This window comes from Centroberyx gerrardi, chromosome 7 (assembly GCF_048128805.1).
Source record: "Centroberyx gerrardi isolate f3 chromosome 7, fCenGer3.hap1.cur.20231027, whole genome shotgun sequence".
Classification (NCBI taxonomy): Eukaryota; Metazoa; Chordata; class Actinopteri; order Beryciformes; family Berycidae; genus Centroberyx; species Centroberyx gerrardi.
In genome coordinates, this window is record NC_136003.1 from 10,867,285 (window position 1) to 10,886,455 (window position 19,171).

General features: G+C 43.9%; 1 protein-coding gene across 1 annotated transcript in view; it reads left to right on the forward strand.

Moving 5' to 3' along the window:
* The window catches only part of grin2ba (glutamate receptor, ionotropic, N-methyl D-aspartate 2B, genome duplicate a), a 77,488-nt gene that overhangs the window by 44,442 nt on the left and 13,875 nt on the right, over positions 1–19,171 (forward strand). The window contains exons 5-9 of the mRNA XM_078284643.1: positions 7,435–7,549; positions 11,683–11,891; positions 12,517–12,688; positions 16,744–16,897; positions 17,833–17,958. Coding sequence (XP_078140769.1) covers positions 7,435–7,549; positions 11,683–11,891; positions 12,517–12,688; positions 16,744–16,897; positions 17,833–17,958 — 776 coding nt within the window. The remainder of the gene's footprint in view (positions 1–7,434; positions 7,550–11,682; positions 11,892–12,516; positions 12,689–16,743; positions 16,898–17,832; positions 17,959–19,171) is intronic.

The window sequence follows — 19,171 nt, forward strand, 5'->3', positions numbered from 1 at the left end:
GTGAGCGGTACACAACAGTGTGTGAGAATCATGAGTTTGACAACAGCGGCCCTGACCTTGCCAGGCGTGGACAGGCTCCAAATGAGCTCCGAGTTGGAAAGGTGTCAAGAGCTTTTAAGCTCTGTGGACATTTTTGAACTTCTGCGGCCTCAGTAGGGCTTTCAATAGAGCGCGCGTGTGTTTGTGTGTGTGTGTGTGTGTCTGCGTGTGTACGGCTGTGTGTGTGTGTGCGTGTGCAAAACACTCTGAGCAGGATTTTGACCCTATTGAGTTGAGGGATGAGAGTGTGCCAGCGCTGTGGTCAGTGTGCCCACCTGTGTGTTTGTGCGTGTGTTTGTTTGGGTGTGTTTGTGTCTGTGTGTGTGTGTGTGTGTGCTTTCAGCGATTGCAGTCTGAGTCTATAAAGGCCAGCTGAGTGTGTGTTTATGGGCCAGGCTAGTGGGAGGCGTTAAAAAGGTACCTGTTTGTGATGGAGCTCTGCTGGAACTAGGTCAGGACGCTCCTGTTATGTCTCTCTTCCCTCTCTCTTTCGCACTCTCTCTCTCTCTCTCTGCTCTTCCTTCTCTCTCTCTCTTCCTCCCCTTAACTCTTTTTTATCTGTCTGTGTCTTTTAATCTCTCTTTCTCTCTCCCAGGTTTATTCTGGTCTCTACTTCCACTCCCATATAATCTATTGCTCTCCCTCCATCAGTTTTTCCTCAATTTGTTATTTTCTCTCTCTTTCTGCATTTTATTGCTTCCTTGTTTCCACTAATTCCCTCTGCCTTTGGCTACTCTATTTTTTGCCTTTTATTAAGGTATGTTTTACAAAACAAAAACATTGCCAGAAGTTTGTCATTCAATATCTCTAAGATATAGAGAATCCAGTCTGTACAAGTGATATCATTTTGTGGAACAAATACTTAAAAAGTGCTATAATTAGTTTTAATTTTGCTCTATCAATTACTTTGTAAGAGTAAGTGCCACTTTATTTGATATAGAAGTAAAATCATAGAGTAAAATCAAAGCCACACATCTAATGCGATTTGCTTTGATTGTGAGGTTCTCTGTCCTCCTCTCCTTCTTCTCTCCATTCCTGTCTTGTCATCTCTCTCTCCCTCCGCTCTCCTCTCATTAGCACAATTTATTACACTGTTTGCACATTCATTTCCCATCTCTGAATACCAACATGTGCGCCCAACCTACTTGCGTATGTACACGAACACACACACGCACACGCACATTCACACCCCCCCACACACACACACTCGCGCTGTATACCTCAAGTGTACACGCAGTAACGCTGCAGTATGTTTGTCTGTCTCGGCCACACAGTGCCATATGGGGCATATTACCATTCTCCATATACAGTAGATTCCCCCTTCTGCAAATCCAATCAGTACATTGCACTACAGTAATTGCTAAGGAGTGTAATTCATGACTAATTCATGTCGGGGTTAATTTATTAAAACTGACTGATCAATATTTCACACAACTCCTCCATTATTCACACCAGAACATGCGCTAAAACGTATCTGTGTCAGGCCATGGAGTTAGCATGGCAAGTGAGTGTGTGTGTGTGTGTGTGTGTGTGTGTGCATGGGGCAGCATTTCTATGATGCTCTGGTTTAGTCTCTGCTCTGTGTTGCCTGTCCCTAACCAGCATTTTCCCTGTAAAAAAAAAGCTAGAAAGGAGATTCTGTGTAAAGGTCTTTGATGTTGCTGAAATGTGAGGTAATTAGTGAACAGGTTATCTTTACTTTGACTTACTGTCCTTAGTAAGGTGGACACAGCTACTGCCACTGTTTGAATTTTAATTAACCTTCTGTACAGTACAACTGAGTCACAGCTTGCGGTGGAAGATGATTGGTTCAAGAGGATATCATAATGGGGGGAGTCTGTCATATGTGCATGTGTGCATATCAGTTCTAGCATGCCTGTTACTTCATGCCACTGTTCACGGCACTACAATCTCATGACACGTGGCTTCAGAGTAGTGGGAGGTGTGTGTTCACATGCCAGTTTATTTGTATCTATAATACAAATATAGGATAATACTGGTTATTTTCAACCTGGAACTTATTTTCCTAGTTTTTGCCATCATGAAGATTGGTTGTGTTCAACATTTCGTCACTTGCTTCACTGTAGAGCTTTATGTACCTCCAGATTTCCGGGAGTGCTGCTCTCCAATACACACTTAAGGGCCAAAGCAAGCTCCAACAGTTGAACCCAAAAAGTGATTAAAACACGTCTTTTCAACACAGTAACTCTCACACTGCAATGGGACCTGCCTACATCTGATTTTCTGATTATCCATTGGATGCTGCGTTCAAGTCATATCGGATGCTCTGTAAATATGAACTGCCCACTGGGAAAACCCATTCACATCAGCCTGCTAGTGGTAATTACAATTTTTTTTGTGGGACCAATATTGGCAGTCCAAGGTATTAAAAATCAAAATGATCAGTTATATTTGCACTAATATAATCAACCATACTTACGAAAAAACTGAAATATCTATTGTAGTTTGTTTATGGTTGATTTTAAATTCAGAAATACAAATAACTTTGGATGTGGGCGTTCCAACAAAACACATGAACGCTTTCAAGCTAAAGCAACGAAAGCCTGTTCATCCACTTCTTATGACATGACCTGAACGCAGCAGAAGACCGGCAGCCAGCAAAGTAAACAAGGAAGTGTGTGAGCAACGCTAAGAAAGTAGCAAATGGACTATAACTGAAATGTCATGATAAATGTCACGATAATAGCTTCACAGCTATTTAAAGACTTATTTAACTGCAGTGTGAGTGTTGTTGTGTTGAAAAGACATGTTTTAATCACTTTTTGGGTTCAGAGTAATCACTAAAATATTGCACTTGTCATTCCAGTCCAGTCTATATATGTTCCATAGATGTACCTCATCTATGGAACATATATAATTCATCTATCTATTGATATTTTAGATGGATAGATTGATTGATAGATAATGAAAATGAGAGATAGTCAATGGTAAAGTAAGCATTTTTTCTCAATTCCTAAAATTATGACTTTTTTGAGGTACAGGGTTTTTGCAGCACAATTATGTAATTACACAATTATGTACTTTTTGGGTTCAACGGTTAGAGCTTGCTTTGGCCCTTGAGGGTGTATTGGAGTGCAGCACTACTGGCAAACTGATGCTGCATAAAGCTCGACAGTTAAGTAAGTAACAAAATTTTAAACAGAAGCGTTATGATGGAAAAAACTAGGAAAATAAGGCCCAGGGTAAAAATAACCAGAATTATCCTTTAACCCCCAACTGCTCCAGTGTGAAAAATGTGAAAAAGCATGCATGCTTAGCAAACCTGTGGATAAGTATGTGTATTTGTTTGTGTGTGTGTGTGCGTGTGTGTGTTGATAGCACAGTGATAGAGGAGGTTGAATACATGTCAGAGGAGGTGACATAGAAGATATCGTCACATGAAGAGGAGAGAAAGTCAAAGTACCTTCCTAAAAAACACAATAGTTACAGTATGATGAGAGAGAGAGGGAAAGAGAGAGAGTTGCAGTCTAATAAGAGTAGTAAAAGCGACTCGTCCCCTCCCTCTTTTTCTTTGAATCTCACCTCTCTCTCTCTCTCTCCATCCCTCCCTCCCTCTGCGAGATTACCGTTACCATAGTAACGCAGCAGATTGGCTTGGAAGTCACAGTGGTTGTGGGTGCCATGGCAACACATTACATATGCTTGTGAGTCGCTCTGTTGCTGCTGTCAACGTGTGTAGGTTGCACGCACACACACACACACATAGATACAGACACAATGGCCCCACATTGTAGCACGTAACAATAGCTTGCTCAGTAAAGATTAAAGAGGGCCCGGCGTCAAGTCATTTTGTAAATGGCTTATGATTTATGCAGCAGATTCTGTGCACTTTGTGTCTGTGCCAAGGCTCTACAGGATGGGGCTGTTAGCCGGACACATGGGGCTACATGAGACAGTATGATATAGGATGTTTTCCCCTTATGACAGCCCATGGAAAATATCAATATTTAATATAGAAAACAGAATAAGGAAGATAGCATAAGAGTAATCGCTGAAATATTGCTCTAGTCGTTCCAGTCTGCACATTCAACCTGTATGATGCAGGATAATACTGGATGTTTTACCTATCTATGGAATAATATATGTTATTCATCTATCTATTGATATTTTAGATAGATGGATTAAATATCAATAATTAAAATTGTCAATGCAATGCAAAAATCTTGTACCTCCACTTTTTTTTTAATAGTTAGACACATAAATATTGCTGTGTAAAATGGAATTTGTTGTTTTAGCCAAATTACACCCTGATCTATTACACACATACCTTATTGTTATATGTTGGTGGTGGCTGCTATAGCTCATGGGGATTTAAGCACCCTGATCAAGGGCAGAAAGGCAGCAGTTGGCTCCATAGTCATCTGACTCAGATGGTGCAGTCAGATGTAATGGAGGGCTGGCGTTCTATCCCAAATGTGTCATGACCCTGCTGGCCAAACCCCTGAGAATGCACTGAAAACTGTCAGAAAATGACGGATGGTCAATGGCAAAGTAATTGTCTCAATTCTTAAAATTATGACTTTTTAGAGGTGTAGGGTTTTTGCAACATAAAATGTAAAAACAAAATCAAAATCAAAATGACCAAAGTCACTAGGAATGAACTATGAAACCTAGACTACGAAAATGCATAAATATATTGTTTACTGCTAATTTCTAATTTCACGTCCTACAAATCACACTACTGTAGATACTACAAGTTTGTGTTTCATGCTGTTTCACTTGTAATCAAGCCAATCTCCAGAAAGAGCTTGTCTGTCATGTTGTTTCTCTCTCTCTCTCTCTCTCGCTCTCTCTCTCTCTCTCACACACACACACAGTCTTACATACACAAAACACACACAGACCACCCAGACATGCCACCACATGGCTCCTGCTTGGTGTGGATGTACCATGTGTGAGTGCTTGTATCACAGAATGCATTTGTATGTGTGTGTGTGTGTGTGTGTGTGCGTGTGTGTGTGTGTGTCTGTGTGGGTATGCATGTGTATGCATGTATGTGTATGTGTGTTTGCCTGTGTGTCCGTGTGTGTGTGTGTTGGAGGATGGCAGCTGGCAAAGCAGTGGTAGTGAACTGTAGCTGCTGCAGCTTTATTACTCTGTTTACTGGTGTGTCTCTGTGTGTGTGTGTGTGTGTGTGTGTGTGTTTTTCAACACATGACCTATCTCTTGTCCTGTGTGTGCAGTCCCCAACCGTACAGTGGCACTAGGCCAACCTTCACACACACACACACACACACACATGCATACACACATGCACGCCCACACACGCACACACACACACACACACACACACACACTTGCTTCCTTCTGTTATGTATTTATTCATCTACGTATGTATTGTGTGCATGGTTTTGAGGCAGTGTTTCCATGGAAACAGTCACCCAGAGAGAGAGAGAGAGAGAGAGAAAGAGAGAGAGAGAGAGAGCAAGTAAGTACAGCTATCGAGGAGGTGAAAGAGTCAAGATATTCTGTTTGTGTGTGTGTGTGTGTGTGAGTGTGAGTGTGAGAGTGAGTGTGAGTGTGTGTGGGATGACAGTGAAGTGATTTGAGTTCACCTGACATAAACATTCCTGTTCTCACATACGCACACTTACACACTCCCACGCACATTCACCATCATCACTGGAAGAGAGTACAGTGTCTGGTGTGTGTCCGTGTGTGTGTGTGTGTGTGTGTTTAGCAGAGGGGAGGTGAAATGATTTCACCTGACAGAAACACTCCTGCTCTCTCTCTGTTTCTCATTCTCTGCCACACACATACACACTGACTGAGGCACACACACACCCACACACCCACACACACACACAGTGATCTGACAGGCTGCTATTGGTGTATTGTATAGTACTTTATGTTACATCTGACACCAGACGGAGGAACATCCATTTGCGGCTGCAGTGTAATGGCTCCACAGCAGACATCGCATCGCTGTTTTGTCTGCTTCCTCCCTCTGTCCCTCCCTCCCTCCACCCAGAACCCTCCATATTGTATGATGTGTCACAGGAATGCACCAAGTTTTTGGGAGATTGGTCCATCGGTCAACTTACATTTTAGGTGATGAGAACATAGACACCTTAATCATCCATGTTTGCCTGGCAGATTGTTTGCTCCGTTGCTCTACACTAACACTTTAGCATACACTATGTTTAGTGATAATAGGAGATTATCTCAAAAGTGAGAAAATGAGCTCTAAAACTAAATAGTAAATAATCTTAAATGATATATGGTTAAGTCTGTCAGTTTTGTGTCGGAAATTGGTCAAGTTTACACAAAATATGATGTAAAAATATACTGTTTTTACCTACCAGGGAATACTTTCCCTTTGTACATAGGAAGTGAATGTACAGTTAAACAGTTAAAAATCACTGTGCAGCGAAAGAATACACAGTTGCTCACCTGAAATAGTTCCACAAATAACCGTGGCTACATCAGCTATATTGACATAATGATCTTTGATTTTTACAATGTATAAGTCCACAGGCCCTATAATACAAATCACTAGCAATTTTTATTGCTAAAAGGTCAGTTTTTTTTAATTTGGATAATGCTAGTCGCCTACTACCACTCAACAGAGTGCATGCTAAAGTGTTAGCACAGAGAACCAAAGTCAATGATCTACTGGGGACACATGGATGATTTTGGTGTCAACGTTCTCATCATTTACTGGGTAAGTTGACCAACAGGCTCTTGTATTGTATACAACTCTGTGTATTCTTTTAAAATCTAGCCATGGAAATAGAGGGCAGGTAAATGATTTTGTGTAAATGTTTTCTTTGTCATTTTCCATGTGGTGAATACATTGGACAAATTGGACATGATCAGGAATTTGGAAAACATGTTACTTACAGTGTAATTAACACAATAAAACACATCAGCTGGTGTAGGGATCGAACCTGTGACATCCCACATACAGGATGGTTCTAGGGACCATTTGCTCAAACAGTAGGAATTTCATTCTCCTCAATCCCTCAAAACATCACCTGATGATGTGACTAATCTATATGAATCTTTTTAATCTATGGAAGAGGTGTTTAGACTGTAGCTGATATCTGGTTATGTTTCTTTTGGCAGATGTTAGGGATCTGTTTAATGTCAATGGCTTTGTCTGAATAGATAAAAGATTGAGAAAAAACAAGATAGTGAAACTTGAATGATGCGGAAATTGAGTCAGTAGACGCAAAGAATAGGATACAGATAAGAGTAAAACAGAGTAGTACAAATAAGAAATGCGAGCAGTGCTGCAACGGGCTGCCACTAGCGGTGATATTTATTTTTTATATATGTGAGAAGATTGTATATGCCTCACTGACCATTCCTCTCCCTGTCTCTTTCTCTCTCCCTCTCTCTCTCTCTCTCTCTCTCTCGTTCCCTCTCCAGGTATCTGATGAATGTGACGTTTGAGGGGCGTAATCTGTCGTTCAGCGAGGACGGATACCAGATGCACCCCAAGCTGGTCATCATTCTGCTCAACAAGGAGAGACAGTGGGACAGGGTGAGAGAGATAGGAGAGAGAGAGTGTCCAAGTATGTGTGTGTGTGTGTGTGCGTGTCAGTGTCTCCATGTCCATGTCGGTGTTTATCGAGGGAAAAAGAAAACAAAAAGAGATAAACAAAACAGACAGTGTCTTTCTGTCTACCTGCCTTATCATTTTTATCCATAATTTTATCTTTTCATTTTTTAAGATTATTTTTTAGGCATTCCTGTATGATATTATTAGAACCACTCTCCCCTCCCTCAACAACTACATCAAGGTGCCTTTGGGCAACATACTGTACCAATGATGCCGGAGTGATGATATGAGTGCGGGGGAATATGCTAAACCACAGCTGTTAAATTTTAAATTGTGGTGAACTGTGGTGGTTCTGATAAAACTTATAGACAATAAAATAACTTCCCAACATTCATCAAGTCTCCTACGCAGAATCATCCTTCGCATCGCTTAAGACAACAATGATTTTGATAAAAAATTATATGACATGACATCATCTTAAATTGTCAGCTGTGTGGTTTTGACACCCTGAGGAAGGCCCTATGGTCGAAACATGTTGGTGTTTTTTAATGTCTTTGCTAATGCTTCTATGATATTATATGATATGTTACTTTAAAGAGGAGTTGCCTTGGTCTCTACTTCATGTTTTTTGTTAGAGTTTTTTGCCCATAGACCAAAGAGCACCCTCTTATACCACAGAACCCACCAGTAGCGCTCCTGTATCTGCTTTTTACTTACCGTAATGACCGTAATAGGTGAGAAACTTTCAATTTAAACGTATACTTTAAAAGTCCCATATTCTACACTTTCTAGTGTTTTATTTTATGTCTTGAGGTCCACTCAAAGCTGTTTGTGTGGTGTCATGTACCAAAAACACTCTCAATGTCAATCCATCCATTTTCCAGCATCTCTCTGAGCCTTACCAAGAACAGGCTGTTTCTGTCGCTGTGTCTTTAAGGCTCATTAATATTAACGACCCCTCTGTTCTGATTGGCTAACCGTTTCAAGAGTGAAACGTGAGACACCGCAGCCTGGCAGCTACAGGTAGGGAAATAAAGGTAATAGGTAAATAAACAATGGCAACCTCTCAACCGCTTTGAAAAAAACTTTGTTAGTCTATTATTTCTTACAAAAATGATAATGAGCAAACCTTTGTGACGCCACAAAGTTACGGAAGTCCAAACGGCTCGTTAAGAGGCTCGCTTTTCTAATATGGATTGTGTGGATTTAGTTGCCAACCGTGCATTTTGATACTTTCACAATGTTTAGATAGCACATCCAACTCGGATGTGCTATTGGGAAATCCCGTTTTCCACAATATGGGACCTTTAAAATGTGGACCGGGCCTCTAAACTGGGGAGGCCAAAAGTCCAGTGCCCCGCCTGTTCCAGCGTTAGTGCATTGAACCTCTAACTGATCCAGTGGAGCTGCTCAGTGGCCAACAGCAGAAGAGTGTGGTTGTACTGGGCAGCTCCCAGGTGTGAATGTGTGTAACTGTATGAATATGAAGCAGGGGTGTCGCTGAATAAAAAAGCATGCATGCTGAGTCAACCTTCGCTGAATAAATAAAGGTTAAAAAAAAATCTACAGAAATCTACAGAAATGATCCAAGTACACATGGGAGTGCAGGGCATATAGACTATGACATATAGCTACATCTTTGTGAGAAGCTGGCCTGGCACACGCCCCGGCCTGCAAAGTCACCAGGATGCCCGTCTGTGTTTTCTGATGCTCGCCCTCTATTGTGTGTGTGTCCTGCAGTCTGACTTCTTTGACTCTCTCTCTATTCTTTATTCTTATTATTTCTCCCTTTCTTCTGGCTCTCTAATCTATATTCTGTCCTCTGATCGGAGAACAAGGTGAATCGCTCCCCTTCTGTCTCTCCTCTCTCTCTCTCTCTCTCTCTCTCTCCCTTTCTCTCTCTCTCCCCGCAGTCTCCTCCTCCTCTTCCCTCCTCCTCTCACCTCCTCTTCCTCCTCCTCCTCCTCCTCCCTCGCTCATGTTTAATTCTTAGCTTGACTTCCAGCTGGACCACTTTTCTTGGATCCTAATGAGTACCAGCGCCTACCATCATCCTCCTTCCACCTCTCTCTCTCTCTCTCTCTCTCTCTCTCTCTCTCTCTCTCTCTCTCTCTCCCTCTCTCTTCCCCCTTGATCTTTCTATTCCTCTGCCCCTTCTTCCCCTCTCCTTCTCTCTCTCTCCTCCTGCCCCCTCCCCTCCTTTTCCTCTGTGCCTTTGAAGAAGTGTGAAGGCTCTGTAGTGTCCAGTCCCGTTTACTCTCCTCCAGGCTGATTTTAACTCTTTCCTCTCTACCTATACCTTTCTCTCTCTCTCTCTCTCTCTCTCTCTCTCTCTCCATCCCTGTCCATCTCCATCACTTCCTCTCTTGTCTCTCTCTCTCTTTCTGTCTGGATGGAAGAAGGCTGCAGATCCACAGCCTTAGACTGTCCACTACAGGCAGCCCTTGCCAAGTTTGTGTTCCCTGGAGTGCAGTGTGTGTGTGTGTGTGTGTGTGTATGTGTGTATATCCGTATCCACCAGTGTGTATTCCTCACTGTAAACACATGTGCTACAGCTCCCTGCCCTGCCCCATCTCCCATCATCGCCCGCCCAATTAGCTGATGATCCATACCCATTTCCACCCACGCCGCTCCCTCGATAAAAGCAGCCTACCGGCGCACTCCTGGAGGAGAGGGCATAGGCGGAGTCTTCAGGTATGATGTGTGGCGGCCCGGCGTCGGGACGGGGGGTGAGGGTGGGGGTGTGTGGGGGGGGAATTGACTAAACGATGATGCTAATTCAGCGGAGTAGAGCCGCGGCGACTGGAGGGCCCTCCAGGAATACAGCTGGACCCTCCTCCGCAGGAGAGCCGGCATTTTGCATGTGAATTAGCCCCCGTCGCTCTCTCTCTCTCGTTCTCGTTCTCTCTCTCTCTCTCTCTCTCTCTCTCTCTCTCTCTCGTTCTCTCTCTCTCTCTCTCTCTCTCTCTCTCTCTCGTTCTCGTTCTCTCTCTCTCTCCGTCGCGCGCAGACGCTCACTTGACACTTCGATCTCTCTCTCTCTGTTTTCCGTCTATCTCACTTCTATTCACTTCGCTCCTCTTTCTATGCGTTTTCCCCGTCGTCTCTGCGCACGCCCCCTCTCTCTTGGTGTTTTGCTGTCTTTCTCTCTCGTTCCATTACTCTGTCCATCCAGACTCAACCCCCCCCCTCCCCCCCCCCCCCGCCTCCTCCTCTGTCTCTCTTCTGTCTTTCCACCCTCCCTTCTTGATCTGAATTCTGCTCTTTCCCCCGTTTCAGTCTCGTCCTTCATGTTAACCTTGCTCTCATTCTCTGCTCTGGGTCCCAGTCCTCTCCTCCTCCTCCTCCTCCTCCTCCTCCTCTCCTCTCATTTCCTCCTTTATGCCTCTTTTGCTGTCTTCTTTTTCTACATCTCCTTTTACTAACCTCCTCTGTATCTTTTATACTTTATAATGTGTCATAAAACATTCCTATTCACTTGTTACCTTATTGTCGTTTTATTGACAGATGGACTAAATATAATTAATCTCAGAAAACGAGGTAATAAATCCCCAATCAAAGTGAGATGTTTTTTGGACAGCAAACACACACATTAGCCTACACTGTTTTTTTTGCTGGTGTGTGTTTTGCTGTGTGTGTTGCTAACCTTCTGCAAGAGCTGCAGTCTGTTTTGATTGTTCCTGACTCAATGCAAACATCAGCCTCAAATATAATCAGAAATTCCTCTTTGAATTGGATTCCAGCCCAATGATTCATTCCATGATGAATTTTACAATTAAATATTCGGCATTTAGTTGATGAACCATTTATCCAGACTGACTCATAAGGAATGCAGATCTCAGTCAGTATTCAGGAGTCTCCATGATTGCAATTAGACAAACAAGAATGCAATTCTAGGAGAAAAAAGGTAGAGGGATGATAGATGATATGAAATGAACTCCCATTACTTTTGCTTCCGGGAAAACACAGTATCACAAATAAAATTGCCTTTCTCTTCCTGACTCATATTCCATCGGTTTAGACTTTTGAATGATCCCTCACTGCGTTATGTCCCGACCCAACGTGAACATCTTTAAACCTATCTGAATCGTGTGTGTTACCGTGTGTCCCCGCAGGTGGGTAAATGGGAGAACGGCTCCCTGTCCATGAAGTACCATGTGTGGCCTCGCTACGAGCTGTACGGAGGGGCGGCGACCCGGGAGGACGACCACCTGTCCATCGTGACGCTGGAGGAGGCTCCGTTCGTCATCGTGGAGGACGTGGACCCCCTGAGCGGCACCTGCATGAGAAACACCGTACCCTGCCGGAAACAGCTCAAAACACTGTGAGAATCAGCGCTCAGATACGCCGAATCAAAGTCGGAGTTAAGGGTGAAAGCAGAGTAAAATGCATGAGGAAGAAGAACAAGAGTTAATGTTCAATAAATGGTTAAAACAGTGTGAGATTGCAAGTCAACACGCACTGAGGCGAAACTAGCTTTTCTGTTCATCTGCCACAGAGGCTCACAGACTCCACTTCTTCAGCCACTAGCAGTCAAATAGACTTAGAATGAAAAAGAAAACAGTTTGAATTGAAAACAAAACACCCAGCAGCAGCCTAAATTTTGCTGGTGACTGTTGTTAATTTTCCACGGAGATTACTCAGAACCAGAGGTGGAATCGGCGCTCAAAATAGCTCAGTGCAGTGTGAGATTGAGAGTGAAAGTATCAGATACAGCAAATCACAATTGCAATCAATATTCAGTGGCAATGATTAAATCAGATTTAGATTTTGGATCAAAGTTCAGAATCAAATTATAAGACAGAGTGAAATCATGAATCAGGATCAATTGTGTGAATACAATTTGGAATAAAATGTAGTCCTACTTTTGAATCATGTATATCCCTCTGTCCATCCATCCATATATTCATCTATCATCCATCTCTCCATCCTCCCTTCCCCCTCCTCAGTAATCAGACGAAGGATTCGGGGATCTATATTAAGCGCTGCTGCAAGGGTTTCTGCATTGACATCCTGAAGAAGATTGCCAAGTCCGTCAAGTTCACATATGACCTCTACCTGGTGACTAATGGCAAACATGGCAAGAAGATCAACGGAACATGGAATGGCATGGTGGGAGAGGTGAGGAGACAACTCACTGTGTGTCTGTGCTTGTAAGTCTTTCTGTGTCTCTGTCTGTTATTTGCATTTTTGTGCATCACAGAAACTGTGTGTAAACCATCTGTGAAATAGTATTATCAAATAACATTCAGGTTCAGAAGCCACATTCATGAAGGTTTGTGCAGGGAAGAGCGTGCGCAGTGTCACCAAAACGGCCAAATCAGAATGCCATGCTATTCACTAACCGTGTGCAATGAGTGGAAAGCTGCCTAATCTCGCTGGTCAAAAAATAAAGCCGCTTTACACCTATCATGGTCATGCATGTGTAAATGATATGTAAATCTCATTATTCTGCCCGTATAATAGTTATTTATTGGCAAGGCTATGCAAATTGAGATTGCACACAATTCACTAACACTTCACAACACCAAGTCACCCAAATTACTGTAGCACAATCTTTTGAAAGGTGGCGTAGAGAGATTTGGCCGTTCAGAATGGCTGCTTTCATTGCATCTTTGCCTGCGAGTCAGATAGCAAAGGAGAAGATATTTCTTCCTAGAATCTCAGATCAGATCAGAGAACGCTCCAATTATACAGGAGGCTTTAGGGCACATGGGTGCCAGCCTTGGTGTAGAAGTCATACAGATGAAGCGTGCATTTGCGGTTGTAATTAGTGAGGATGGGACCTATTTGCTTGCGCAGTGCTCTTTTCGAGGGCTTGTTTGCGCCACAGCTTCATTTGCATACATTTCTTTGCGAATAAGGCGAACACTCTGCGTTCTTAGCTCGAGCAACTGAGCCACAAAAAAATTCTAAATTGCCCTCGCAACGCAGTTTCAGTGATTCTGGACCGTATTGGTTTAAACCTGCTTGGAGTTTTAGATTGGTGCCATTTATCACCTCAAGACAATTGAAATGACTTGCGAGGTGAAAGAGAAGGTGAAGAGAGGGTCAAAGAGGAGGAGGAGGAGGGGGGAGTTACACTCTCTGTTTACCCCTATAGGCCCTATGAACTGAGCTATGTTTAGCTTCCATAGGAGCCACCTGGAGGGTATACTTCCTCTTTGAAGTGTGTTTTCACACCTTGCATTATGAACTTTCCTTTTCGGGTCAACCCTCTACCCGACAGGCCTAACACTTATGTCAGATGGGCTAAGTACCTCACCCAAGGGTGTATACAGCTCAGTCAACCACAACAATTCACTTTGGGCTCTAAACATTCCCTAATCGACATTGGTCCCAAGGTAAGGTCGTTGTCAGTTCTCATACTTCAACCCATAAAAGCGAGCTGCACTTCTGCTGTCTGACTTGGGTCATTTGTTAATGAAGGAAAAGGCAAACAGATCAATATTACCCCAAAGGTCACGGGTTGAAAAAATACTCTGTGCCTCTTTGTGTGGGAAGTGAAGTTTGAATAACCTTCAAAAGTCACAGACAAGATTGTGTCCATTTTTTCCCGCAATAAAACGCTCGCCATTCAATTTACATTAAACTGACCCATTTAATCTGTTACATAAAGCCATTTAAGCCAGCCAGCCAGTCTGCCAGCCAGCCAGCCAGCCAGCCAGTGTCTTTAGTGGGCATTGAGCTGTAAGTGTGGTCACCTGTAATAAACTGTATCACCCAGACTAAAAGCGCTGTAATGTGCCGTCTCCTTCACACCCCCACAGATGAATGGTCATTAGGAGGGGGGGGGGGGGGGGGTCTCCATCCATCTATCACACACACACACACACGCACACACACACACACACATACACACACACATACACACCTAAACAAGGCACACTCATGCGTGAATGATCACAAAAACAAGCAAATTCACGCATGAACGCGGACACATGGACCCACACATCCACAGACATACAGGGTTAGACGCCCACCTACATATGAGACTGTTTCCATATATGGGCAATGAGGATGCATTCATTCTCTCAATTTCTCTCCCTCTCTCCTCTCTCGCTCTCTCTCTCTCTCTCTCTCTCTCTCTTTCTCACACACACTCCCTCCCACACCGCTGTTGTTCTGCCATATCTGCTGTATCTAACAAAGCCAACCCGTGTCCTTCTCCGGCTGGAGCGCAGCCAGGCTACAGTATATCGCACTCTTAATGGACCAAGATCTGGACGCGTGCTCGGACACACACACACACACGCACACACACACGCCAGGACGTGCCTCGACCCACTCCCGAACACTCAGGCTGTATGGATCACCGAGGGCACTTACACAATTCGCCACCGCTCAGAAAGACAAAAGACCAAAACAATCGATGATCGTTTAAAGAAGAGCTCCATTTTGTCCTAACTTAATTCTGGCAGCCGGTGTCAGGTTTCATGGACCGCATCGACTTGTGCTGCCCCTAATCCTCGTAATCTAAAATATTAGAGGCAATACACTTGATTACATGAGTTTGGCCTCGCTAGCAGAGTCGCATAAAGACATTGGCACGCACACATACCGGCTGAGACACACACACACACACGCACAGATCCTCGCTCACTCATTCTCAATAACACCCACATGGGTCACTTTCATAACACAGAAAGAACAAGTCGTAGGAGGGAGATGGAGCGAGCGAGCGGAGAGAGAGAGGAAGTGAGTACACTGCTGGATGGACTTGTTCTCTTCCCTGGGGAGACATTCGCACATTCAAGCACTGACACGCCGGCACACACGCACACACACACACACGCACGCACACACACTCACACACATGCAAATGAACACGCACAGATCCTTGGATGCACGCCGACAAAACAAACAAGATTGAAAAGTCGCAAAGACATGCAAACACAGGCACACAGACATACACACACAGGCACACACACGCACACACACACTCAAATGCATACCCAAACACTTTGAAAACTACACATAATGTGTGGAGTAGATGCAGAATATTCCCCCTGCCTGTAAAGGTCCACTTCACAGGTAGAGAACAAAGGTTCACTCCCTTCTCTTTCTCTCTGTCTTTTTCCCTTTGTGACTCACTCAGACACGCACTCCTACACACACACACACACACACACATACACACACACTCAAGCGGAGTGCACTGACTCACACAATCACACACTCCTTATTAACTCAGTGAGACAGTTTTGTCCCACTTTACCCCTGTGCTGTAGGGCTGTGATATTTAGGGCTAAATATACCTACCTGTGCAGAGGTACTGGAGGGAGGGAAGGAGGGAGGGAGGCAGGTAGAGGAAGGAGAGGCATTGGGGCGGCTATTTCAAGCAGCCATGACCCACTGTGGTAACCCACTTTCTCCCTCCTTCGTTCTGTCTTTCTCCCTCTCTCTGTCCCCTGGTGAGCATCACGAGTGTCCACTCCGAGTGCTCTTGATGTGTGGAGAGTGTGTTGACCCGCTCTCTACCTGTCGCTCTCTATCGCTCTATCTCTGAACTTTGTTTCATTGCTTCACTTTGCTTATTCTTATTCTTATTTCCCACTTTTCTGACTCTTTTTCCACTCTATTAAAGGAAAATTCGTCCCACAGATACTGATGCACTGTTACATATCAGTAATCTGTGATGTTCAATTCATTGCCGGAGTTATTTTGTGATGAAGTGTTGTAATTTACTTTTTTGATATACCCACTTTCCCTCAACCTGCCTCATCTACTTCTACTTCAGTTAGTGATTTCCTACGTTTCCCAGAATGCCTTTCAACAACATCCAGAGAACCTGCCTGAACTTGTTGCTTTCAGCTTTGGGTTATATGTGTAGGTGGAGAAAGCGATAGTTATAGCAATATGAGTTTTGCCAGTTGGGAAAAAGTGAGTCATGCCACTTACTCAAAAAGCAACTTGTCTTGTGACTGCATTGCATTCTGGTTAGTTGAGGCTATTCTTATGAAACTCCATTGTAGCTGTGCTGAAAATTTGGACAGTTATCCATGGGAATAAGAAAAATAAAATCACCAAACAACAAAATTGACCCAGAAATGCAAGATACATCCCCTATAGCTGTATTATCAGTGTTAAAGTGTTTTAAGGAAAGATGGATGGATGCTTAAATAATAACTCTTGCTTCTCTCTCTCTGTCTGTCACCACTCCCTCTCTCCCCCAGGTGGTGTTGAAGAACGCCCACATGGCGGTGGGCTCCCTGACCATCAACGAGGAGAGGTCAGAGGTCATCGACTTTTCCGTGCCCTTCATCGAGACGGGCATCAGTGTCATGGTCTCCCGTAGCAACGGCACCGTCTCGCCCTCCGCCTTTCTAGGTGAGGAGTAGAGCAGCGAACTGACAAAGGTTCGGGCTTGGGTGGGGGTGGAAGCTGAGGAAGCGTTATGGGTGGTGACAGAGGTTGAGGTGAGATGGATGGGTGGGATTGACTGAATCAATTTACAGGCTTTATTTTGACATGGAACTGTTTGAACTATTATTTGGACCTGAAAAAATGAGGCTATCATGAAGCCATTGCGTTGAAAATGAACATGGTGAGTATCTTTTCTACAGATTATTGGGGGAAAAATGGTCGACATCGGTTTTGAAGTGGATGTAACTGCCTTTCCACCATTTATTGTGACAGAGCGACAATGATTGGATCTGAGATGGAGACGGATGTTTTTTAAGGTCACATCAGGTTGCCATCCGTTTTTCCAGCTTTCCAGTTTGTTAACTCAAAGTGATTTTGCAGACACTCCTACCGATTACAGCCTAGTTGCAATTCATTTGCGCTCTCGCACCATATGGAGGTACATTAGAGTGGATGATAATATGACTAACTGTTTATCTACTCTCTCTCCCTCTCTCTCTGTCTCTCTTTCGCTGCCTCTTTGCCCTCTTATATTTCCCACTCCTACTCCATCTCTCTGACTCTTCCTTCCTCTCCTCAATCTGGCGCACCACATTTGCATATCGCTCTCGCCCTCTCCCTCTCTCTCGCTCTCGCTCGCTTCTCTCTTTCTCTCTGCCGCCCTCGCTCTTTTTTTTTCCCTCTTGCTCTCTCTCTCTCTCCTCTCTCTCTTCCCTCCCTCCCTGACTCCGTCCCTCGCCTGTTCCCTCCTCTCTGCCTCCTTCCAACCCTTTCCTTCTCTTCTTTCTTTTTCTTATCTCTCTCCCTCCACACTCCCTTCCCTGAATCCCTCGTCTCCCCCCTTGTCTCCCTTCATCTCTGCCTCTCCCCTCTCTCCTCTTCCCTCTCTTGCCCTCCAGAGCCCTTCAGTGCGGATGTGTGGGTGATGATGTTCGTGATGCTGTTGCTGGTGTCAGCAGTGGCTGTGTTTATATTCGAGTACTTCAGCCCTGTGGGCTACAACCGCTGTCTGGCTGACGGCAGAGGTTAGAGGCCTCGGCTGCACACACACACACACACACACACGCACACACGCACAGGCATGGTACCTGTGAGGGGGTGAAAAGCACTACTGTGTGACGATGTAGATGTAAATGGATGCAGACACTTTCTCTTCCATTCTCATTACCTTATTGCCCCCCCTCCCTCTCTCTCTCTCCCTCTCTCTCTTCTTGTTTAAAACACACCAGATGGAAAGACAGACTGAAGCTGAATTTACCAATGAAATTATACCTTTGCACTGCACGCTTCAATTTTAGTTTGGAAAGAAAGTTATATTTTTCAGCACTCGTACCCTCATATGAGTTCATGAGCATTCAGCCATTAAAAGTGTTTTGATAAACAGTAGCGATGTTTTCCTTCCCTTTGGTCTGAAAATCATAGTTCTAACACACATACCAGCTAAAGTGGATGGACCAAAATCATTTTTTCCATTTTATATCATCATCTTTTCACAAGGTAATTTTTCCCATTTGCAATGATTGATAAATTAAATGATAAACCTGAATGTTGGAGTGATGGAAAATGAAAATATACCAAAGAAAAATATTGCTTTAAAAACGAAAAGGCACTCCCCAACGCTGAACAATTCTCCAACTTGCAAAGCTGCAGCCTTCCTAATGGTTTATGTTTGTTTATCGTTTGTCCTGGGACAGACAAAATAGCATGTAAAGGCAATGCTGTTTAGAAGCTGACTCGAAAGCCCCGGATGTTGCACTTTCCCACCCGCACTTGAAGGCAGCATAACAGTTAGGGCCAAAAACGACGAAAATCATCTCATGGCGGAAATCCCAGATTCTGATCTCCCCCAAAATATAATAAACGGATCCTTGAGCCAGGGGCGATCTGTCTACCAAATTTCTGTTTATAACGTTTTGAAATATCTTGCTAATAAACAGGCAAACAGACGGGTAAAGACATAACCTCCTTTCAAGCTTGGCTGGCAAAGGTAATCAGGTCTGCGTATGGGGATGTGCAGTAGGCAGAGAACATCTTTGTTGGCGATTCGGTCCCCCAGCCAATGAGTGGTTGCTGGGCAGAGATCCAACGAGCAATTTAGATGATCTGATTGCTCAGTTTAAAATGTGCTCCGTACAACTAAACACAGGTACAAAGGCTTCAGAAGTTAATGCATTCTGTCTTTAACGATAACAATGTGGATAATTCTAGTATGAATCAACCTCTGCTGTGCACGGAGAC